Below are 20742 nucleotides of genomic sequence, written 5' to 3' on the forward strand. Positions count from 1 at the left end.
AATGCTGTCCGCTGCAAACCATTTCCGTACCTAATATGTTATTACCAAGCAGCCTCCTTCAGTGCATTCGGCAGCTCTGAACCTTCTGGGCATAGTTCCTTTACCATCAACACTTCCCGCTGGCCGCCAGGTGGGAGCTGCCTGGGAGAGTGAAAGGACCTGGCCTCCCGGCTCCCGACCTCTGCCTCTGGGAATTCGATGGGTCACTGCCCCAGGGACCCCTGTGTCTCCTCTGAAGAACCAGGCGCACAGGCACAAAGAATCCTAAAGAGCAATTTAGGAAAATGGCACAGAAACACAGACGGAAGGTATGAGCCAGATGAGAAAGGAAAAGCTGAGTTTCCGTTTGATGTTTTGGCAGCAAAGCTAAATAGGAAAGTGGCCTTTCCTCTTGAAGCCGCTTATCCTTCCTCACATGGTCTTAAAAGCACATACCACCTTCAGACCTCACTATGAACTTCTCTGTCAGAAAGTTACACATTTAACTCTGCTCTCTTTTTCCACATGAGATTTATAAATTTAATGGGCATGAGTGACACATGTTTTTAGAAGGTCTTGACATGCCAGTTACCCTGACACAGGGGACAAGCAGACTTGATTGTGGAATAGGGTATTTTTTAAGATCAGACAAGGCTTTGCCTGACTTCCTCATTCAGCCTAAAAGTGGTGCTTTAACAACCTGTCCTTGGTAACGATACCAGGTGTGACAAAGGCATGCATTTCCTCACTGCCTGAAATAGCTTAGGGCTGGAGACAGCCCAGACGTCCAGGAATAGACGTAGTTAAATAAGAGCAATACTGTATGAATTTTTTAAAGTTATGGTGCAGACATACACTAATGACATGAAATGATCTTCATGCAAATTAAAAAAACAGGTAATAAGTACGTAGGATAGGATCACATTTTTTACAAGCACAGAAAAGAAACAGTAGACATAAATCTCTGCTGAATGGCAATACCCTTATTCTTTTTTATTGTTTTTGCTCGCTTATATTTCCTGATTTTTCTGTAATTAGCACATAGCAATAAGAGAAAAAAAATAACAGCCTCAAGAAAAGAACTAAGATTTGCTAGCTGGGCTAAGAATTTTCTCAGGACTCTATGCTTACATTTTCATAAATAACTATTTCAAGACAAACGGCTTGTTTCACTCATGCTACATTCCTTCCAGGCTTTGTTTTGCTCTGTTGCCTTCTACCAAACAGCAAAGAAAATCTAAAACAGGGTAATCCATGTACTCCAGCATTTTCCTGGGAAAACCTGAGGAACAGGTTGTTGGTATAATGCTGAAATATGCCCCACAAACCACTAACAAACACCCAGGGGTAAATGCTGACCTCACAGTGCAGAAATCTGGCAGATACCACTTGACTAGATGATGGGGGGGATAACCTCCCTGGAAGGACAAGTAGGCACTAGTTGTTTCCCCTGGGATCTGAGGAGAAGATTCATGCCCTAAGTTGAGCTATGAGAAATCAGGGACCAGGAAGGAGGCCTATTCTCAGAATGCAGGGCCAATATCCTCTGGTGGATGAGGGGTGGGGTAAGGGTGGTGTGGGGGTACTGAGGGGCTCTTCCAGATGGAAGCACACTGATGAAGCAGGACAATTAAATGCAAAATGTGCCCCTGGACTGGATTTTGTACCAGAAAAGAAAAAAAGGAAGGAAGGAAGGAAGGAAGGAAGGAAGGAAGGAAGGAAGGAAGGAAGGAAGAAAGAAAAGACAACGCCTCAACAATTTGTGAAACATTAACAGGATCTACAAATTGGAGTAATATTAATAATCCACACTGGCTCCTAGCTGGGAGGCTAGATGGAGATAATAACATACATGTGTCCTTTTGGGGAGGAGAGGAGAACACACTCAAATATTTGTTATGATGCCCCATTATCCCTAAATAGGAGAACGAGAGAGCAATACATGGAGAAAAAATAAAAGGATGAAGCAATTCTCAGAAATGCTAACAATTGGGGGATTCAGGTGAAGGGGATGCAAAGGTACCATGAACCTCAGAGACAGTGAGAGACCATGAACACAGAGCAGACTCTCCAACTTCACTGCAGCAAAGAACCACAGGAGACTGGCAGGTGGAGAGGAGGGAAGGCATTCAACACAGTGAGAACAGTTCATACAAAGGCAGAGTTCACGTGGGCATAGCACGACGGGGACATGAGAGGTTCAGTGTGACCAGATGCCTGGGGGATGGGACTGGCCCGGGAGTTACTGTGAAAACTGAACCTAAGAATATGACTTGATCCCAACATGAGACTGAGCGGCGACTGGCCGGTTAATGGGGCTATAACAAAGGAGGGGGCAATGCCTAGAAAGGAAAGGGGTGGGGAGATGGAGGGAGGGGAGGGAAAATGGAAGGTGGGTGGGAAAAAAGAATTTAAAAGCTAAACCCAAATACTCAGTCGGTTGGGACAGGGTGCTACACTTGAAATGAATATAAAAACCAATGAATAAAGGATTCTAAGCTTGAAACCGCTGCCAACCACCCCCATCACCACTGAGTCCAGCCAGGTACAAAGCACCATCAGGGCACACTCCCACACCTCATGAGGTGGGTCTGCACCATGGACCCTTGCAGATGGGACACAGACTCAGAGATCAGAGAATCTGCTTGATGCCCTGTGTATCCCAGGGCCGTGCTTCAAGCTCAGCTTCATCTGAATCAGAGTCCTCTGCCATGCTGCTCTTACAGCTCTGCACTCTTTTATTTCTTAGGGACTTGTTCCAAATCTCCATCTCTGACACCACTCTTTACTTCGAAATCCTCATTTCTCTACTTATATACATTCAGAAGAGGCAAAGAGAAGGAAGGACAAAGCAGCCAAAGAAATTGCAGGTTCATCAGAAATCAAGGAAGGTACAGGAAACACTACATACATAAACGTTTGGGAAATGAAAATCTTAGGTTGCGCTTTACAGGTTGAGGTACTGAGACTGCAGGTCTTCAGGGGTAGATTTTCAGACTTGCATATATTCTCTAAGAAGATGGGGGTGAGGGTATTTTTATACTGATCTTTAAAAATTCATATAAATCATTTGAACAATTTTAAGTCATTTGCATAACCCCCCCCCCCCCTGTTAACCAAATGCTGCCAGGAGATTTTGAGCCTGAGGTTCTACTAGAATGGGGACTACTTTATTTTGGGGGCTATCTTCAATAGAATGGAGATTTGATGTCAAAAGAAGCTTCTGGGTTGAATGCAGGCCAACTGGCCTCTGGCACCACACAAGGCTTTACAGGAATCTGCATAAGGAAAGGCAGCAGGGGAAGCATGACCCCAAGGCAGCTGCAGAACTGGGTGACAGACCACCAGGCCCAAGGAGCGGCACCTGCTGCTGCTGCTGCTGCTGCAGTGCAGACTTGACTCATCTAAGCACTGGCCCTCACCCTGAATTAGTGCTATTAACTCAGTTCACTGGTCTGGTAGTTTTGCTGTATTTCACAGGTAAATCGGTTTTGGTTTCATAGTTTAAAACACAGTTGTTAATGCCTGTCTTTGGGCTTGCACTTGTTAAAGAACCATCATAGTAGAAAAAAAATTTTAAGAAAATACTGGGATAATTTTTTCCTGTCCATTACTCAAATTTGAGGAATATTGTTTTAGTTTACTTTAATCACTTGCTGCACTGTATTCCCAAATAACAGCTACTGTTCCGGATTTCATACACAATCCAGGGAATAAAGTTTTATTTATTTGAATAAAAAAACAAGTCAAAAACTATAATCACAGGGTGGGGAGTGGAGACTATGCTAGTGTCCAGAAGCCTCACAACCAGGAACACTGAAGGCTGTTTAACTAAAATTCACTGATGTCTGCCTTCAGCATCAAGACACCAGGGTGCATGTGGACCCCTAATTTAATGTGTTTCATTCTGAAGATCTACAAAGATGAGAGTTAAGGGCCTATTAGAGTAACATTTCACTGAGATTTTTTAGTAAACGGTCACTTCTACCATGTTTAACCAATAGCATTTCCCTCAAACTAAATGTTACATTAAAGCCAGACATACCTAACATGGCATACCTGCCTGTTTTCCCCCTCATACTCCCCTATTTATACAGTTAGACAAAAACACACCAAGAGGTTTCAGGCAGCAAGTCGAGCCTCACATAATCATCAAATTCCACATTGCCGTAAATAACACAGAAGAAAATGGACATCAGCCTGGGCATCTAATCCGGGGCTCGGTGCACAAGGAGCCAAGGAAGCAGGGAGAAGGCCAAGGCCACGGGCCCTCCAGATGTCACAGGTCCTCCAGGGGGTCAGGTGCTGTGCATTTTAATGTAATCCCACTCTGTCCCCACACAAACCCTGGGACGTAAGCAAGATCCTCATTTTACAGGGGCTGGTGCAGCCTAAGGTCACGCAGCTGGGCGGGTGGGAGGGGTGGCAGGATTCTGCTTTCAGTGCCCTCTCCCCTCCCCTTGGCTAGGCTCTTCCACTCAAGGTGGGGAACCCACAACTGTCTGTTGAAACACCACATTAGGACTGAAGACTCAACAAGGCAAACACTGACAAAATTAAGAGCGAGATTAAGACAAACATGAAATTTATGTTTACTAATCAAGGACTCAGATTGGCTATGAATTTAAATTCAGAAATCGTGTCGTAAGTTGACTTCTTATAAACGTTACTATGAAAAACGTATCCTTATAGAAAGAAACTATGGAAAAACTGAAAGGTGACAGTTTTTTAGTCTTCCAAGAACCTATTAAAATCATCTTAGAACAAAATTGATAAAGATTCACTTGTTTAGCAAAAAGTGACAATAAATGCATAAAAAGTAAGTGACATTTTTGGACAAAGACTTCACCTAGATGGAACTGAAAAGTGTAGGGAGTTAGGAGATATGAGCTGTACTTCACAAAGCATCAGAATCTGCACAGTGGCATCATTCCTCATATTTGAAACTTTATCCCGCAGAACTATCACTTCCTCTACATCACTAATAAAGGAGCAGAGTAAAAGTTGAAAGGCGGCATGACTTACTTTGGTTCTCCTATCTTGATGCCAGGATGCTGTGTGTAGGCATGAGAATGTGTACTTGGGGCAGATTTAAATGCCATTGGACAAATAGGACACTTGTAGAAGACTTCACAGTGAGAACCTTGAATGTGAGACTTCAGTGCGGCCACATCAGAGTACACAACATTGCAATGTACACATCTGTTAGAAAATAAACACACGGTCGTTAGCACGAGACCATTAGACATGTGCAACTTAACTGTGTACAACTGGGTAAAATGAACATGTTTTAAATAGCCTTTCTAGATTTTTTTTATGGTTTTTTGAAAGTGTTTGGCTTTTTTCTATTTATAACAGATCAAATTATTTTTATACATTTGAGAAGGAATATCATGAAGAAGAAAAATGAAACTCCAATGGACTATTTTTGAGCATCTTTCTAATTTCGAGGAATGAATGTCCAGACCCCAGACTGTGGTGAGACCAGTGGACGGTGAGGCCTTGGCGAGGCTGGAGCACAGAAGACCCTGTGACTCCTGGCTCTGAGAAGACTCCCACATGAGGCTCCTTCCTCTTCCCTGCACCCAATGGCATTCCAGCAGAAGAAATCTATGCTGTCTAATCCTATAGGCCATTGACCAAGGGGCACAAAGCAACCTATGAGTACTGGCTCCAAAGCCATGGCCACTGTGCCTGTACACACTGAGGCTATGAAGGTACCTGGAGGCTTCAGAGGTCAAGCACCTAGTGGGTGTGTTGCCTGGAAATTCAATTCAAGTACACTTGTATTTAAGAAATGACATGAATGATAAACTTCTGAAAAACCAAGCTTTCTGGCGAACCTCTCCTCGAATTTCTAATAATACAATGATGAACTCACCCCTCACTCAACTAGTCTTCCAGAAGCAAACCTGAAAACTTAAGAGACATTTCTCCCCAACCTCATCGTTTTCACACAGGGACTCCCACCACCTTTACATTCCATCCATTTAGTCGCCTTGTCGTCCTTCTGTGCTCACACCTGAAAATTATTTGAGAGTGGTCTCTCTTGACCTTTGCACACACCTGGCAGACAACACATGTTCCTGCATGTGACTGTGAGAACTGACCTGGAGAAGAAGAACGCAGACAGGGCTGCCTTCCAGGGCAGCGCTCAAGGTCGTCTAGTCAACCTAGGCTACCTCTGTTCTTAGAATCTCCCCCAGAATGCATGGAGCTGTTTCCAAAGTTGCACAAGAGTAGCACGCTCTGAATTGCACGTGTTCTATAAAGCATGTTGTGTTAAGCTTTGAGAGCATTTTATAAAAATCATGATTAACACCTTAGCATTTTAAATGACTTACGGCATAATGTTCGATAGCATATACATTAAAAGAACTAAATCACAATAGAGAATAAATAAGGAAAGCTCCTCTGTCCTATCTACTTGACCTACTATTTTAGGCAATAAAACCACCCAAGCACACAAACTATTTTGAGTTAACTTGAACTTGGGTTGTCTTGAATAGGGTACTGATCCTCTCTGGGCCAGTTTCTCATTGGTAAAATGAGAAAAGTTGGACTACGTGACGTGTTAGCCCTTCCCAACCCCGGAAGCCAATGATTACTATGAAGGAGGAAGCTACATAAAACAAAACTAGATGGGTTAATAACTATTAGTCAAAGGAAAGGATCTGCTACATCATGAATCATAAACAAAATATTTTTCCAATCAAAAGTAGAAAGGTGCTAAAAAAAAAAAAAGTAGAAAGGTGGAACTCAAAAGGGCAAAACATCAAAGAAGGGCTAATTCTCTGAAGTTGCCTGGAATGAGAAGATTTAATCCTTAAGAAAATAAACATGAGGCTAGAGAATCAACAGCTGATTAAGGAGGTGGCTAAGGCTTGGTCCAAAGAGCAGCATGGAGGCCAAAGGAAAGCCCTCTTTAATGTGAGGGAGGAAGGTACAAAATTTCAAAAGACCTTAACGAGAAAGACTGCCTACAAGTAGAAGAAAAGCCTCATGGGTAACCAACACCAATACAGAATATAAGTAAGAAAGACAAATAGATGCAGAATTTGAAGGGTTCATACAGCATCCTAATGCTATTAAAAAATCCAGTCTATGAATAAATATTTAATATAGCTGAAGTCCTTGGTGTTCTGGGAACCAATTAGGTTTCTCTTCATTTTTTTTTTTTATTAAAAAAAAAAACAAAAAAACTTCATAGGTGTTCTCACTGTGGCGCAATGTTATCTGCAGCAGTTCGGATCCAATCCCTAGCCCAGGAGCTCCACATGCCATGGGGGAGCCAAAAATGGAAGAAAAAAATATTTACAGTATACAATTATAATTCCCCCTTCCAGATACAGATCCAGTGGGTCAAGAAGCAGGAAAATTCAGAGAAAAACTTGACTTTCACCAAATCGACCAACCAGAAGCTAAAAGTGATCGATCCCCTCAATCCTTGGGAGATGCAATATGATCAAGAAGACAGTGAACAAGGCAAAGGCACACTGAACTAGGAGATGACCATGTCAGCATGGGAGCTGGGTCAGAGACACTCCTATGGTTTAAAAAAAAAAAAAAAATGGGGGGAAAACTAAAAAGCCAAAAAGGAGGATCTAGGGGCTGCTAAACCCCAGCTGCTGGAGATGGAGGCAAACATCACACCAGTTTTATCGGCAGGGCACCATGCCACAGACAACACATGAGTTACCACACAATGAGTGGTAGAACTGGTACAAAAAACCCTGGTTCCAGGAGTTCCCGTCGTGGCACAGCGGAAATGAATCCAACTAGGAACCATGAAGTTGCAGGTTCGATCCCTGGCCTTGCTCAGTGGGTTAAGGATCTGGCGTTACTGTGAACTGTGGTGTCAGTTGCAGACATGGCTCCAATCTGGCATTGCTGTGGCTGTGGCGCAGGCTGGCAGCAACAGCTCCAATTAGACCCCTAGCCTGGGAACCTCCATATGCCTTGGGTGTGGCCCTAAAAGAACAAAAGACCAAAAAAAAAAAAAGCCCTGGTTCCTAAATCTCCTAACCAAAAGTTTTCTACTAGGGTAGATCCCAATCCATTAAACACCTGTTAAATCATACCATATGGACTTCACTTTTGTAAAATATTTTAACTGTATTAGAACAAAAAAATACACTGTATATTAACAGTCTCACATTAATAATACCGGGCAACCAAACACTGAAGTTTAACATAAACACACAATACAGTAATACCTCTATTAACAAAGACAATGTGTATCAATGATGTGTTTTCTTGGTAGGACCTGCATCAGGTCAAAAATATAAAAGGTACAGGAGAGCATTTCAGAAGGTCACCAAGTGGAGGTTCAAGTTCAAATACAAATCACTCAATACTAGCTAAACTAACATTAGGTTTGTAGAGGTTGTAAAAGACACATCTGAGGGGGTTCCCGCTGTGACTCAGCAGTTAAGGAACCCAATTAGTATCCATGAGGATGCAGGTTCGATCCCTGGCCTCACTCAGTGCGTTAAGAATCTGGTGTTACTGTGAGCTGTGGTGTAGGTCACGGTAATCAGATCCAGTATTGCTGTGGTTGTGGTGTAGGCCAGCAGCTCTAGCTCCGATTCAACCCCTAGCCTGGGAACCTCCATATGCCATAGGTGTGGCCCTTAAAAAAAAAAAAAAAAGACATCTGAGAATCTTAAGAGAGGCAGTGAAAGGGGTCACAGATGTGCATAGATGAGGGGAGAAGCTTGGACTCAGGAAACACAGAAGAAGAAGTAAAGGAAGGTGATCTGGAGTAGCAGGCTCTTCCACAACGAGCGAGGGTAGGAAAGGACATACACCTGATCCTTCAACATCCTAAAATAAAAGTAAGAGACCATCAGTCCCTTTCCATTTTGATGAGAAGAGAGGAAGTATTCAGAGGTATAGAAATACGTGGTATTCTTGCAGGGGTTAATGCGTAGAGAGCATGATAACGAAGTATGCTAGAAAGGGTGCAGAAAGTAAAGGCTCTGACAGGCAATCAGAGCCAAGCCTTGCCACATGCACACTTCTGCCTGGAAGGACGGGCCCCATTTACCCTCAGCTTTGTGTGGACCAGAGGGTCAATACCACCTTAAAGGATTCAAACGGATCGACTCTACTACGGGTGAGCTAGGCTCCCAAAGGATCTGTTAATCGAGGTATCACTGTATGACCCTGAAAACGATGTGCAAAGACCACTCATAATGCTGTGACCTTAGACTCAAATGAGCTTTACTTGCACGGAAGTGAATGATATACTGACCGAAAACCAACTCTCCGCGTGTAGTGCAGACAGTTCTTGGTGACGTGGGTCTGGAAATGCACCGACCTGCAGATGGCCCCACACTCGGGGCAGGTGTAGGGAGATTTGTGCTGATGGATTCTCTGGTGAGATGCGTAACTGCACTGGTTAGGAAGCAGCATCTGGCAGACAGTGCAAGTCTTCTAAATAAACCAGAGGGGGAAACAGGGTTGGTCCTAAGAAGTATTTTCTAATATGCAAAGAAGCTTGGTTAAACCTCAAAATAAGTATACATCCATCATCTCGAATACTATGATAACTGACTCTAAACCCAAGGAAAAAGCAAACCTGAAAGTTAAATGATCACTGTAAAATGCTTTACCCTGCAAAATAAAAATAATATGTACTTTGTAGTCAGGCTCATCCTAAAGTATGATGTAAAGAGAATGTTAGCTTTAGGTAGAGCTCCAATTTCGTTACTTTTACATTTTTTTAGTGGGAGGGAGAGGTATTCTTAAATTATGTTAGCAAATCTACTTTAAAATATATTTATCCTTAACGTACAAGTTTATGGGCATCTATCTTGACAATAGTCAGAGTTCCAACAACTCAAAAATATTTCTTCAAAATAAGAAAAATTAATTAGCAGCTAATCCTGTTTCTTTCTTTCCTTCTTTTTTTCTTTTTTGTCACTTCAGTTATTTGAGATGTGAAGTACAGGAATGCAAAAAAAATGGCCACAGCAATTAATTGTTCTTTTTGGCACATGACTTGATCTTTAAATGGATGAACTGGCCATTATATGATTAATGATTAAAACCAAAGAACCAAGTTCAGATACATAAATTTAAATATTAAATTGAAGATTCATAGAGCTTAAAATCTAATAGCATATAAAATAAAACGGAGACTGAAATCCTCTTTGGCAAAGGCTCTACATCATTAACCAACCAGGAAAATCTGAAATACATATTTTTTATCCCCTGAGATGTAAGCACTAAACAGGGCATATTTTTAAAACACAAAAAACTCAAAGTAAATAAAAATGGAGGACTTAATTACTTCCCTTCCAAAAATAAACTTAACATAGCACAAGGTAAAATGTGTCTGAATACTATTTGGACATTCATGCAACAAGCATTTACTATCTTCTAAAATGAGTAACTTTTACTAAAGTCAGTAAAAGCCTCGAAATACAGACTCCAGCTAAAACTGAAATATTCTTTTACACTGACAACAGAGTTATGACATTTCAAAAAGACCTTTTCTTCTTCTACCTTTTGAATCAAGCAAGTAGGTTTAAATTTCTCAGGCACTTAAAACTAAGAAAATCAGAAACTCACTTGAAAATTCTTTCTTGGTTCTCTCCTGAAAGGACTAAAATACAAATTTTATCCCATAAAATGTTTATTGCAGTCACAAAACAGAACATTACAGGCACCTTTGATGGTGTTAAGCATCATTGAAAAATGGCATTCCTTTTCTGATAATACATTTTCCAGAGGTTAAAACAAGCCACAGCAAGGAAAACCAATCAGAGGATGCATTAATTATAAGATCCTGGTGACATCTACATTATCAGAGATAATCATCTGTTTCTTTGAACTAAGGTCTTCTACTCACTTTTACTACACAGTCATTAATCCCAGGCAGTGAATTATAATGTCTGAATTTCCACAGGCATCTTAGAATATCTTGCACTTATTAAGGAATAAAACCAATGTTTTCTACACTAAAGTCAAAACATTTTATTTATTTGTATCAAATGCATTGAGCCCATTCCACTATGAACCAAGTGGGGAACTAGGTCCTTTAAATAGATAAATTTAGATACATCATCTCATAGAATTCTCATAATAATCTATAAAGTAGATAATATTATCTCCATTTTACAGATGAGCAAATGAGATTTTGAGATTTGAACAGGGCTCTGAATAATTCCAAGGCTTGTGATGGAGAGGGCGAGGGAGGGGTGGGATAGAGGTTACAGGAATAAACAAAAACACGGGCCGGGGAGTATTGGCAAATGCACCTGAATGCCACAGGTGACCACTGTTAGGATTACAGGTGATTCCCTCTACCTCTTTCATGGAGAGGAATGTGGTTATACCACTTCTATCATAGGGAAACACAGTAACAAAAAGAAAAAAGGAAACCTAAAAACAAAGTATGTGTTCCCTAAAAATTTTCACAATATCCCTCATCAAGATACGTTAACAAAACCCTTCACAATACATACAAAATTCTCAACGAATTTCTTAAACACACTTCCCTATTGGATGCTCGGATGCTTATAGTACACATAACTACATAAACAGTTGATGGGTGAAAGGGCTTTCTTATTAGCAATCTTGTTTTTGTTTTTTTTTTTCTTTTTTTTGACTGCACCTGCCAACACATGGAAGTTCTTGGGCCAGAGATTGAATCCAAGCAGCAGCTGTGACCTACATCACAGCTGTGGCAATGCAGGATCCCTAATGCATAGTGGGAAACTCCAGGCTTTCTTACTAACTGGTTAACTAAAATAAGTATTAAAATTATTCAATTAGGAGTTCCCATTGTGGCGCAGTGGAAAGGATCTGGCATTGTCTCTGTGGCAGGGCCTGTTGGATCCCTGGCCCCACGCAGCAGGTTAAGGAACCAGCACTGCTGCAGTTGCAACATAGGTTGCAGCTGCAGCTTGGATTCAATCCCAGGCCTGGGAACTTCCATATGCGGCAGGTGTGGCCAAAAAAGAAAAAAAAATTATTCAATTAATTTAAGAAGAGGTTTTATTAATTAAAGCATTCTTTACAATAGACATCGCTGACTGCAAAGACTATGAAAAACACAGGAGAGTCACAGGGTCACATAAGTACCAACATTTCAACATCAACAGCGGTTCTTGGAGAAGGCACACGTTCCCCTCACACTGCACTGCAGTAGGGTGGTTCTCTGTGGCCCCAGGGCTCTGTGAGAGCATCTAGCAGTCCTTCCCCTCCTCTCCCATTTCAACAACCACTGACTGGCTATAGGAATTTGCACTCGTCCATTTCCATTGGCTGAGGCTCCTTACCCACCTTAGGTCCAGAAGTACAAACACAAATTGGGAGCCGGTAGGGATATAGCCCCAAATCAAAATGCTTTCATATTGTGCAATTACTAAAATGGGATAATTCAATCACTGGGAAATCATATTAGATAAAGTTCTTATCTTTAGTTTGTACAGAGATGCATATATATTTGTGCATATAGTCTATGCAGACACTCTCATTTTTTGTTTACCTGCACCCTCTCCACTACACTTTGAGAACAAGCATTCTCTTCCATGATACTTGTGTGACAGCAACAGTTTAAACTCATGTGACACCCTTTACCTAACTGTACTTCCTCCAGTTTAATCCACTGCACCTGTTTCAGACACTGTGTTCTTTCTGTTTCCCGAGACGGTGGTGATGAATTTTCAGAAAGGAGCAGATCACATTAGCTTCTCTGGGATGCTGTGAATTTACAGCAATGACACAAGTTCTCTGGATTTGGGGGATGTGTTTGAACACAGGGATAGGCTGGGATTCTTTGTGGTCTGAAAGAACCTGTCTTTCTTTTTTTGTTTTAAATCAAAGAAACAAAAATGTATTTTTTTCTTTTTTGGCCACACCCACGACATGCAGAAATTCCCAGGCCAGAAGTTCCTGTTGTGGCTCAGCGGTAATGAACCCAACTAGTACGTGGATTCAATCCCTGACCTCATTCAGTGGGTCACAGATCTAGTGTTGCCATGAGCTGTGGTGTAGGTCACAGACCCAGCTCAGATCCCAAGTTGTTGTCGCTGTGGTGTAGGCCGGCAGCTACAGCTACGACTGGACCCCTAGCCTGGAAACTTCCATGTGCTGTGGGTGCGGTCCTAAAAAGACAAAAAAAAAAAAAAAAACAAGTTCTCAGGCCAGGGAACCAACCCATCCCATAGCACAAGGAGCCAGTGCAGTGACAATGCCAGATCCTTAACTGGTTGGGCCACTAGGAACTCCAAAGAAACAAAAATCTATCTTAAAATTCTATTACACAAGTTGAGGCTACTTACTAGAAGATAAAGCAGTGTGATGGGGTAGCACCTGCCTTTTGAATAGAAAAAAGTATAATACACTTTTGACAGTTTACTTCTGTGGAAAATGTGTTCAGTGCTTAGGTAACAAGCAGCTAATTTCTAGTCTGGAACAGACTCATCCGCTCAGAGAACTGCTACTTTTTAAAGGAAAATACTACTTTGCAATAGTCAGGTAACAATAGAAAGCTGAAAACAAACCTGAAAAGATAATCACATTCATACTGGACAACTACCTATACTGTGTCTTTTCCCCCAACCCTAGCACTGAAATTGATGGCTGGGCTTTGAGGAGAGTAAGGGGACACACATGGACCCAGGAAAGGATTCAGAAAGCCTTAGGACCCGGCATCCTCTCTGTGTGCATGAGGAATTATCTGAGTAACAAGGAAAGCAATTCTTTGTGTTACAACTCATATTTTACGGAGAAAAATAGCCTGGGGAGTTCCCGTCGTGACGCAGTGGTTAACGAATCCGACTAGGAACCATGAGGTTGCGGGTTCGGTCCCTGCCCTTGCTCAGTGGGTTAACGATCCGGCGTTGCCGTGAGCTGTGGTGTAGGTCGCAGACGAGGCTCGGATCCCACGTTGCTGTGGCTCTGGCGTAAACCAGTGGCTACAGCTCCGATTGGACCCCTAGTCTGGGAACCTCCATATGCCACAGGAGCGGCCCAAGAAATAGCAAAAAGACAAAAAAAAAAAGAAAAATAGCCTGGGAAATGTACAAGGGAAATGTGAGTAAATACAGCGTCTACTTATGCTTAAATTTCAAACAGACCAAAAGCCTGCAACAACATCAAACACACTCATCCAGAGGTCAAAACACTTGTCAACTTAACAGTCAGCTCAGATGTTAAGTAAATTGTTTCTGCCTCATTAACAGCAGTTTCATAATCTTCTGTCTACAGTATAATCTCCAAAAAAAAAAAAAGATAATAATAATAAAGTATACCAGTTTGTTTTCTGGCTCTCACTCTCACCCAATTTCACAATGAGAACACAGACAAAGCATTTCATTTCAGCCCTTGCCTAAATGGAAGTAACACAAAGCAAGCATTATGGCAGAAATGACTGCATACACCATTGTTTCCAGCGCTAGCTGGCTTTGATGGTTTTGTCCTCAAATCATTCTGCCACACTAAAAATCCCTAATAAGAGTTGACAGGTAAATGAGCAAATCTGCTGAAAGCAGTATGGTCAACACTTATCATCTACTCAGATAATAATCGCTCAGTGGTAACAAATCTGACTAGTATCCATTAGGAGGCAGGTTCAAACACTGGCCTCGCTCAGTGGGTTAAGGATCCGGTGTTGCTGTGAGCTGTGGTGTAGGTCACAGACCCGGCTCGGATCCAGCAGTGATGTGGCTGTGGTGTAGGCGGCTACAGCTCTGATTCAACCCCTAGCTTGGGAACGTCCATATGCCGCAGGTGTGGCTCTAAAAAGATTTAAACACACACACACACACACACACACACACACACACACACAATTAAACAAGAACAGGACCAAAAACCAAGTTAATGATGGTATTTTGGTGGTAGAGGGAATGGAGATGGGCTCCATGGTTTCCAGAAGCAGCAGCTTGAGCAGAGTATGTCTAGAAATGAAACCTGGCTGAGGCTGCTTAAGATAATTTAATATACTTGGAATGCTGTGTTAACAATGCCCATTAAATCCCTAAAACTAAACTGAATCAGTAACCCCTAGAAATAAGGACCTCAACAGGTAAGTCACCTTTATCTGCACCCCTGAAGCTAATATGGTTCATTCTCATGACTCTGTGGTCTCTACCACTGTCAAGTACTATGCTTCTGTATCAGCATGAAAAACTGGAAAGAATAATAAGCAATAAAGAAATCTTGTCTTGAGTTCTGAGTCGGCCACTAATTAATTGGGCATTTGTTTCTTCAACTGCAAAATAAAAGGGTTGAGCAGAGGACTGTAACATTCTGATTCAATAGCTGATGTAGTCCCTGCAGGAAAAAAACAGATTCTACCAATTCAGAGATTACAGCAGGCACTGCCAGTCTGTACTTGGCCAGAAGTAGTTGTGGTTTTCCTGAGAGGTGAAGCAGTGACATTCCTGTACATTTAATTATCAATTATTAAAATCACAGTTGTCAGCTCTTAACCACTTCATGCAGAGGAGGGAAGCTTCTCTAGCCCCTCCACCCACTCCTTTTCTCAGTGCCCCCAACGCAGGGATCACCAATTAGAGGGGGGGCAGTACAAGCCACAAACCAGGGCAGGTGCACCGGTGTTTGAAGCCAATGCCGTGAGCTACATTTTAACTACACCTCGGGGTTCCATGAGGCTGGAAAGGGAAGGATCTACCCAGGATGCTCCATTGACGCTCCATCTCAATCCCTCTCCTCGGCAGCTTGCCCCTGCACAGAGTAAGCAGACTAACCTGGACCTGAGCGTGCCCGGGGTCCTGTTCCATCTCATGGACTGGACTGTGACAGAATTCCAAGGCTCAGATTCAGGCTCAGGGGATGCAGGGCAAAGCCTTGAGCTAAACCACAGATGCCAGCAGCTCTTATCAGAGCCTTGCAAAGGTTTTTGCTGAGTACTTGCCGGTGAACAACAAGGGGCCCTCTGAGTCTCTAAGGCAGTCATTATTTTGTATAAACTGTTCATAGAACGTTCACAAGAGAGGGAGTTCACAAAAGCAGGGCAGAATTCAGCAAATGCCACAAAACCGTACTTTATCTCCTTACATGCTGGCAAAGTCTTCAAAGCCGGAACATGTATGTACAGGGAGATGCAGAGAGATGTCACATGACAGCCACGGCCAGTGCCACAGAAAAGAGATCCTTTCCTGGGTTCAACAAGCACCCTTGGAACAACCAGGAAAAGGATCCATTCAAACCATAAACAGAGCTCAGAACATAAGAGGGGAGAAGGTAAGAGAGAAAAAGAAAAGGGCAATGGTAACTGCACTGAAAACGAGAAAGGCTGAGGTCTTACAGATCCAGACTCAATACCCATGAAAGGGAGAAGAGCTGCTGGCCCCTGACGGCTGCAACAGACGGGCCCGGAGAGAGATGCCTGCTCTGTGCCAGGGACATCCCAGAAATCCGAGAGAAGAGGAATCCAGGATCTAGTGGAATTCTGTCCTCCCAGGAAGCCTGACTCCAGAAAGCAGAGGAGAACCACAGGCTGGACGCCTAAGGCAGAGCCCAATCACATAACTAAAGAATCCCTCCTGAAGACAGAACAGACGTTTAAACAAATGGAGGAAAGCGGAATGGAAGCACTTCTCTCTCTATTCCTTCCCCTAAGTACAACTACCCCTCCTGGGCAATACATATACAACAAATGTAAAGAAACTCTGGAAGGCACAGAGAAGGCAGGCTGGCCAGGGACCTTGGGACCCAAGCAATGACAGTGATGAGTTCTCCGAGGTTCTTTTTGCCTCACAGATCCCAGGTTGTTGTTGTGGTTGTTGTTTTTCCTTTTCTTTTCTTATTTCTAGGGCTGCACCTGTGGCACATGGAAGTTCCTGGGCTAGGGGTCAAATTGGAGCTGCAGCTGCCAGCTTGTACCACAGCCACAGCAACATGGGATCTGAGCCACATCTGTGACCTACATAGCAGCTTGCAGCAACACCAGAACCTTAACCCACAAAACAAAGCCAGGGATCTAATCTGCATCCTCACGGACACATTGTCAGGTTCTTAAAATGTGAAGCCACAACGGGAATTCCTGATTCCAGGTTTAGAGCTGAAAAAACTGGAAACCCAGAAACACCAATGGGTACTGACAAAACATCTCTAGTGAAAGCCTGCCATCTCCAGCCAAAGGACTAGGAAAAGGGCAGCCTAACAAAGGAGAAAATGTAGACAATTACTTCTCTACTCCAGCCAAACAACACAGGAAACACTGTGGCCCCACCTGCAACACGTCAAGTCCGGGTGGAGCCCAGAATTCTGCTCTTGAGACTGTAGGAAGGTGCCCTAATACCCTAGCCCAGAAGGCATCAAAGAGGGCCAGCAGGGAGGTGGGATTTGCATCCCTCCACCAGCCCAGTGGGTGTTTAAAAAGATCCCAAAAAAGAAATCTCCAGGCTCAGGTGGTTTCACTGGGGAATTCTATCAAATATTTAAAATCTAACACCAATTATACAGTTCCTTCCTATACGAATATAGACGCAAAATATTAACAATACTGGCAAATATAATTCACAATATATTAAAAAATACCATGCACACTGATCAAGTGAGATTCATTCCAGAGATGCAAGGCTGGTTCAACATCTGAAAAAAACCAATGTAACTACCCCCCACCACATAAATACCCTAAATCTAATAAATTAGTTTAACATCTAAAGGGATATATGATAAAAATGAATTGTATTTCCATATATTAGCAATAAACATATGAATACTGAAAAATACAATACCATTTACAACTGAGAGGGGAAGAAAAAAAGCTAACAAAACATGCAAAGAAAGAAGGAAAGGAAGTTCCCATCGTGGCTCAGCAGTTAGTGAACCTGACTAGCATCCATGAGGATGCAGGTTCGATTACTGGCCTCGCTCAGTGAGTTAGGGATATGGCATCATCATGAGCTATGGTGTAGGTCGCAGACGCAGCTCAGACCCCAAGTTGCTGTGGCTTTGGCGTAGGCCGACGGCTGTAGCTCCGACTAGACAGACCCCTAGCCTGGGAACCTCCATATGCCACGGGTGCGGCCCTAAAAGACAAAAAGTGGGAGAAAAAGAAGAAAAAGGAAAGGAGTTCCTGTAGTGGCTCAGCAGGTTAAGAACCCAACTAGTAACCTTGAGAATGAGGGTTTGATCCCTGGCCTCACTCAGTGGGTTAAGGATCCGGCATTTCCGTGAGCTGTGGTGCAGGTCGAAGATGTGGCTCAGAATCCCACATTGTTGTGGCTGTGGCATAGGCTGGCAGCTACAGCTCTGATTAGACTCCCAGCCTGGGAACCTCCATATGCTTGGGTGCGGCCCTAAAAAGACAAAAAAGAAGAAGAATGAAGTGGAAGAATTAGAATCCCAGAAATGGCCCCACGCATATGCTCAGCTGACATCTGACTGCAAAGGCAATTCAATGGAGGAAAGACAGTCTTTGGACAAATGGTATTGGAGGAAAAGGACATGTATGGGGGAAAAAAATCTCAAGCATTATACAAAATGTCTCACCAACGTAAACATAAATCATAAAACCAAAAACTTTTAGAAGAAACCATAAGAGAAGATTCTCAGGATATAGCAAGAGTTCTTAGATCTGACACCAAAAGCAAGAGAAAACTGATAAACGGGACTTCATCAAAATTAAAAACACTTACTCTGCCAAAGACCTAATAAGAAGATGAAAAGACAAGCCACAGACTGGGAGAAACGACTTGGAACCACATACCAACAAAGGACTAGTATCTAAAAACATATCAAGAACGCTTAACAGTAAAAAAATAAACAAAAAAAAAATTAGAAAATGGATGAAAGAAGAGATACTTCACCAAAAGTGGTATGAAGATGGCAAATAACACTTAAAAAGACGTACAACATCATTAGCTATTGAGGAAACAAACTGAAACCACAAGATATCACTACACACCTAGCAGGATGGTTAAAATGAAAAAGGATACCACCACCAAATGCTGGTGAGGATGTGGAGAAAATAGATCATCCATACACTGTTCTTGAAATTTTAAATTGCACAGCCACTGTGGAAAGGAATTTAAGTATATAAATATGCAACTACCATATGACTCAGCACACAAAGGGATTTATTCCTAAGAAATGAAAATGTAACATTCACACAAAAACCTATAAACAAATGAATAAACAGCTTTATTCATAATAGCCCCAAACTGGGAATAATGCAGAAATCCTTCAGTGACTGGATGGGATTAAGCACCCTGTGGTATCAGCACATGATAGGGTAACTCTCAGCAACAAAAAGGAATAAGATATTGATATATCTGACAAACTGAAGGACACAACTGAACAAATCTCCAGGGAATTATCCTTAGTGAAAAAAGCCAACCTCAAAGGTCACATACGGTATGACTCCTAGCACACCGGTAACATTCCTAAAATGATAAATTACAGAACTGAGAAACAGCTTTTTCTTTTCTTCTTTTTACTGCATCCTTTTAAGATGGAAAGAAAGACTACCTGCCCCTGTGATGAAGTGATGATAAGCAGAACCCAGACAGAACCCAAGCCCTGTCACCAAGAGAGGCTGCAAGGGCCGCATCAGGCTGCCTTCTCAAACCAGTTCAGCCACCTGAGTGTTTTACTGTCAGAGCCAGTGAAATATATAACATCCAATGCTTTGAGAATGTTCTTGAAACTCGTTATCATTTCTATTCTCACTCAACTGAATGTCCAGAGGAACAAAAAAAAAACATTGAGGTATTCTTGATCTTTTTTTCCCTCAAACTCAAAATCCTACAAAGAACTTAATTCAGCAGCCGCCCTTGGGGTCCTGACCAAGGTGATGGTGGAGGTGACAGTATCAGATGCATAAACCTCAGCATAAACCTCTTAGACAACAAGATATTGGAGGCAAATAAAGGAGAGGCCCGTTTACCACTGGGTCATGATAAGAGAAATTTGAGGAGCGTATACCAGCTCACAGTAGCACCCCTCCCAATTTCATGAGCTTCCTGGTTTGGGCAATAAATCACATGGTCTCTATAGCTCAAATTAGTTTCATTCAACATGACCAGTGATTTTCAAATGAGAGGGATCATATATTGTAAAACACATTTATTTACTGCCCAGAAGTTGCCTCATGGAGAGAAGCAAATGCGAGGGAGAAAACTGCTGACGCCCACTGTGAAATGCATCTCACCCACACCAACCTACACTTCACCACAAAAAAAAATGTTACCAACAAATGCAAAAGTATTCTATTTAAACGAAGATGGGTTTTCCATTTGCAGCTTAAATTCACTGCACTAAAGACTGCTACTGAATATACTTCTAGACCAACATCTTAAGCAGGCACGCCTCACAAGTGGATACTGATTGGGTGTGCTCAACTATAAAAGATGGTAATTACAATAAACAACAACAGGAATTTTTTTTTTTTTTTTGTCTTTTGCCATTTCTAGGACCACTCCCTCGGCATATGGAGGTTCCCAGGATAGGGGTTGAATCAGAGCTGTAACCACTGGCCTACGCCACAGCCACAGCAATGCAGGATGTCAGCTACCATCTGCGACCTACACCACAGCTCACAGCAATGCCAGATCCTTAACCCACTGAGCAAGGCCAGGGATCGAACCCGCAGCCTCAGGGTTCCCAGTCAGATTCATTAACCACTGAGCCACAACAGGAACTCCCAACAACAGGAATTTTTAAAATTCCAAAATAGTCGCTAATAAATGACTCAAGAACACTGGTAATGTAGCCTGACTTCAACACTCAATGCAATGGGGTGATACTATCAACTGCTAAATCTCAGACTCAGAC

General features: G+C 42.4%; 1 protein-coding gene across 4 annotated transcripts in view; it reads right to left on the bottom strand.

The window, feature by feature from the left end:
* Positions 1-20742, bottom strand: part of ZNF532 (zinc finger protein 532) — a 106935-nt gene that overhangs the window by 37961 nt on the left and 48232 nt on the right. For all 4 annotated transcript variants that reach the window (XM_047767038.1, XM_047767039.1, XM_047767037.1 and 1 more), the window contains exons 5-6: positions 9236-9417; positions 5005-5181 (exon numbers count right to left, since the gene is read on the bottom strand). In XM_047767038.1, coding sequence (XP_047622994.1) covers positions 5005-5181; positions 9236-9417 — 359 coding nt within the window. The remainder of the gene's footprint in view (positions 1-5004; positions 5182-9235; positions 9418-20742) is intronic.

This window comes from Phacochoerus africanus, chromosome 2 (assembly GCF_016906955.1).
Source record: "Phacochoerus africanus isolate WHEZ1 chromosome 2, ROS_Pafr_v1, whole genome shotgun sequence".
Classification (NCBI taxonomy): Eukaryota; Metazoa; Chordata; class Mammalia; order Artiodactyla; family Suidae; genus Phacochoerus; species Phacochoerus africanus.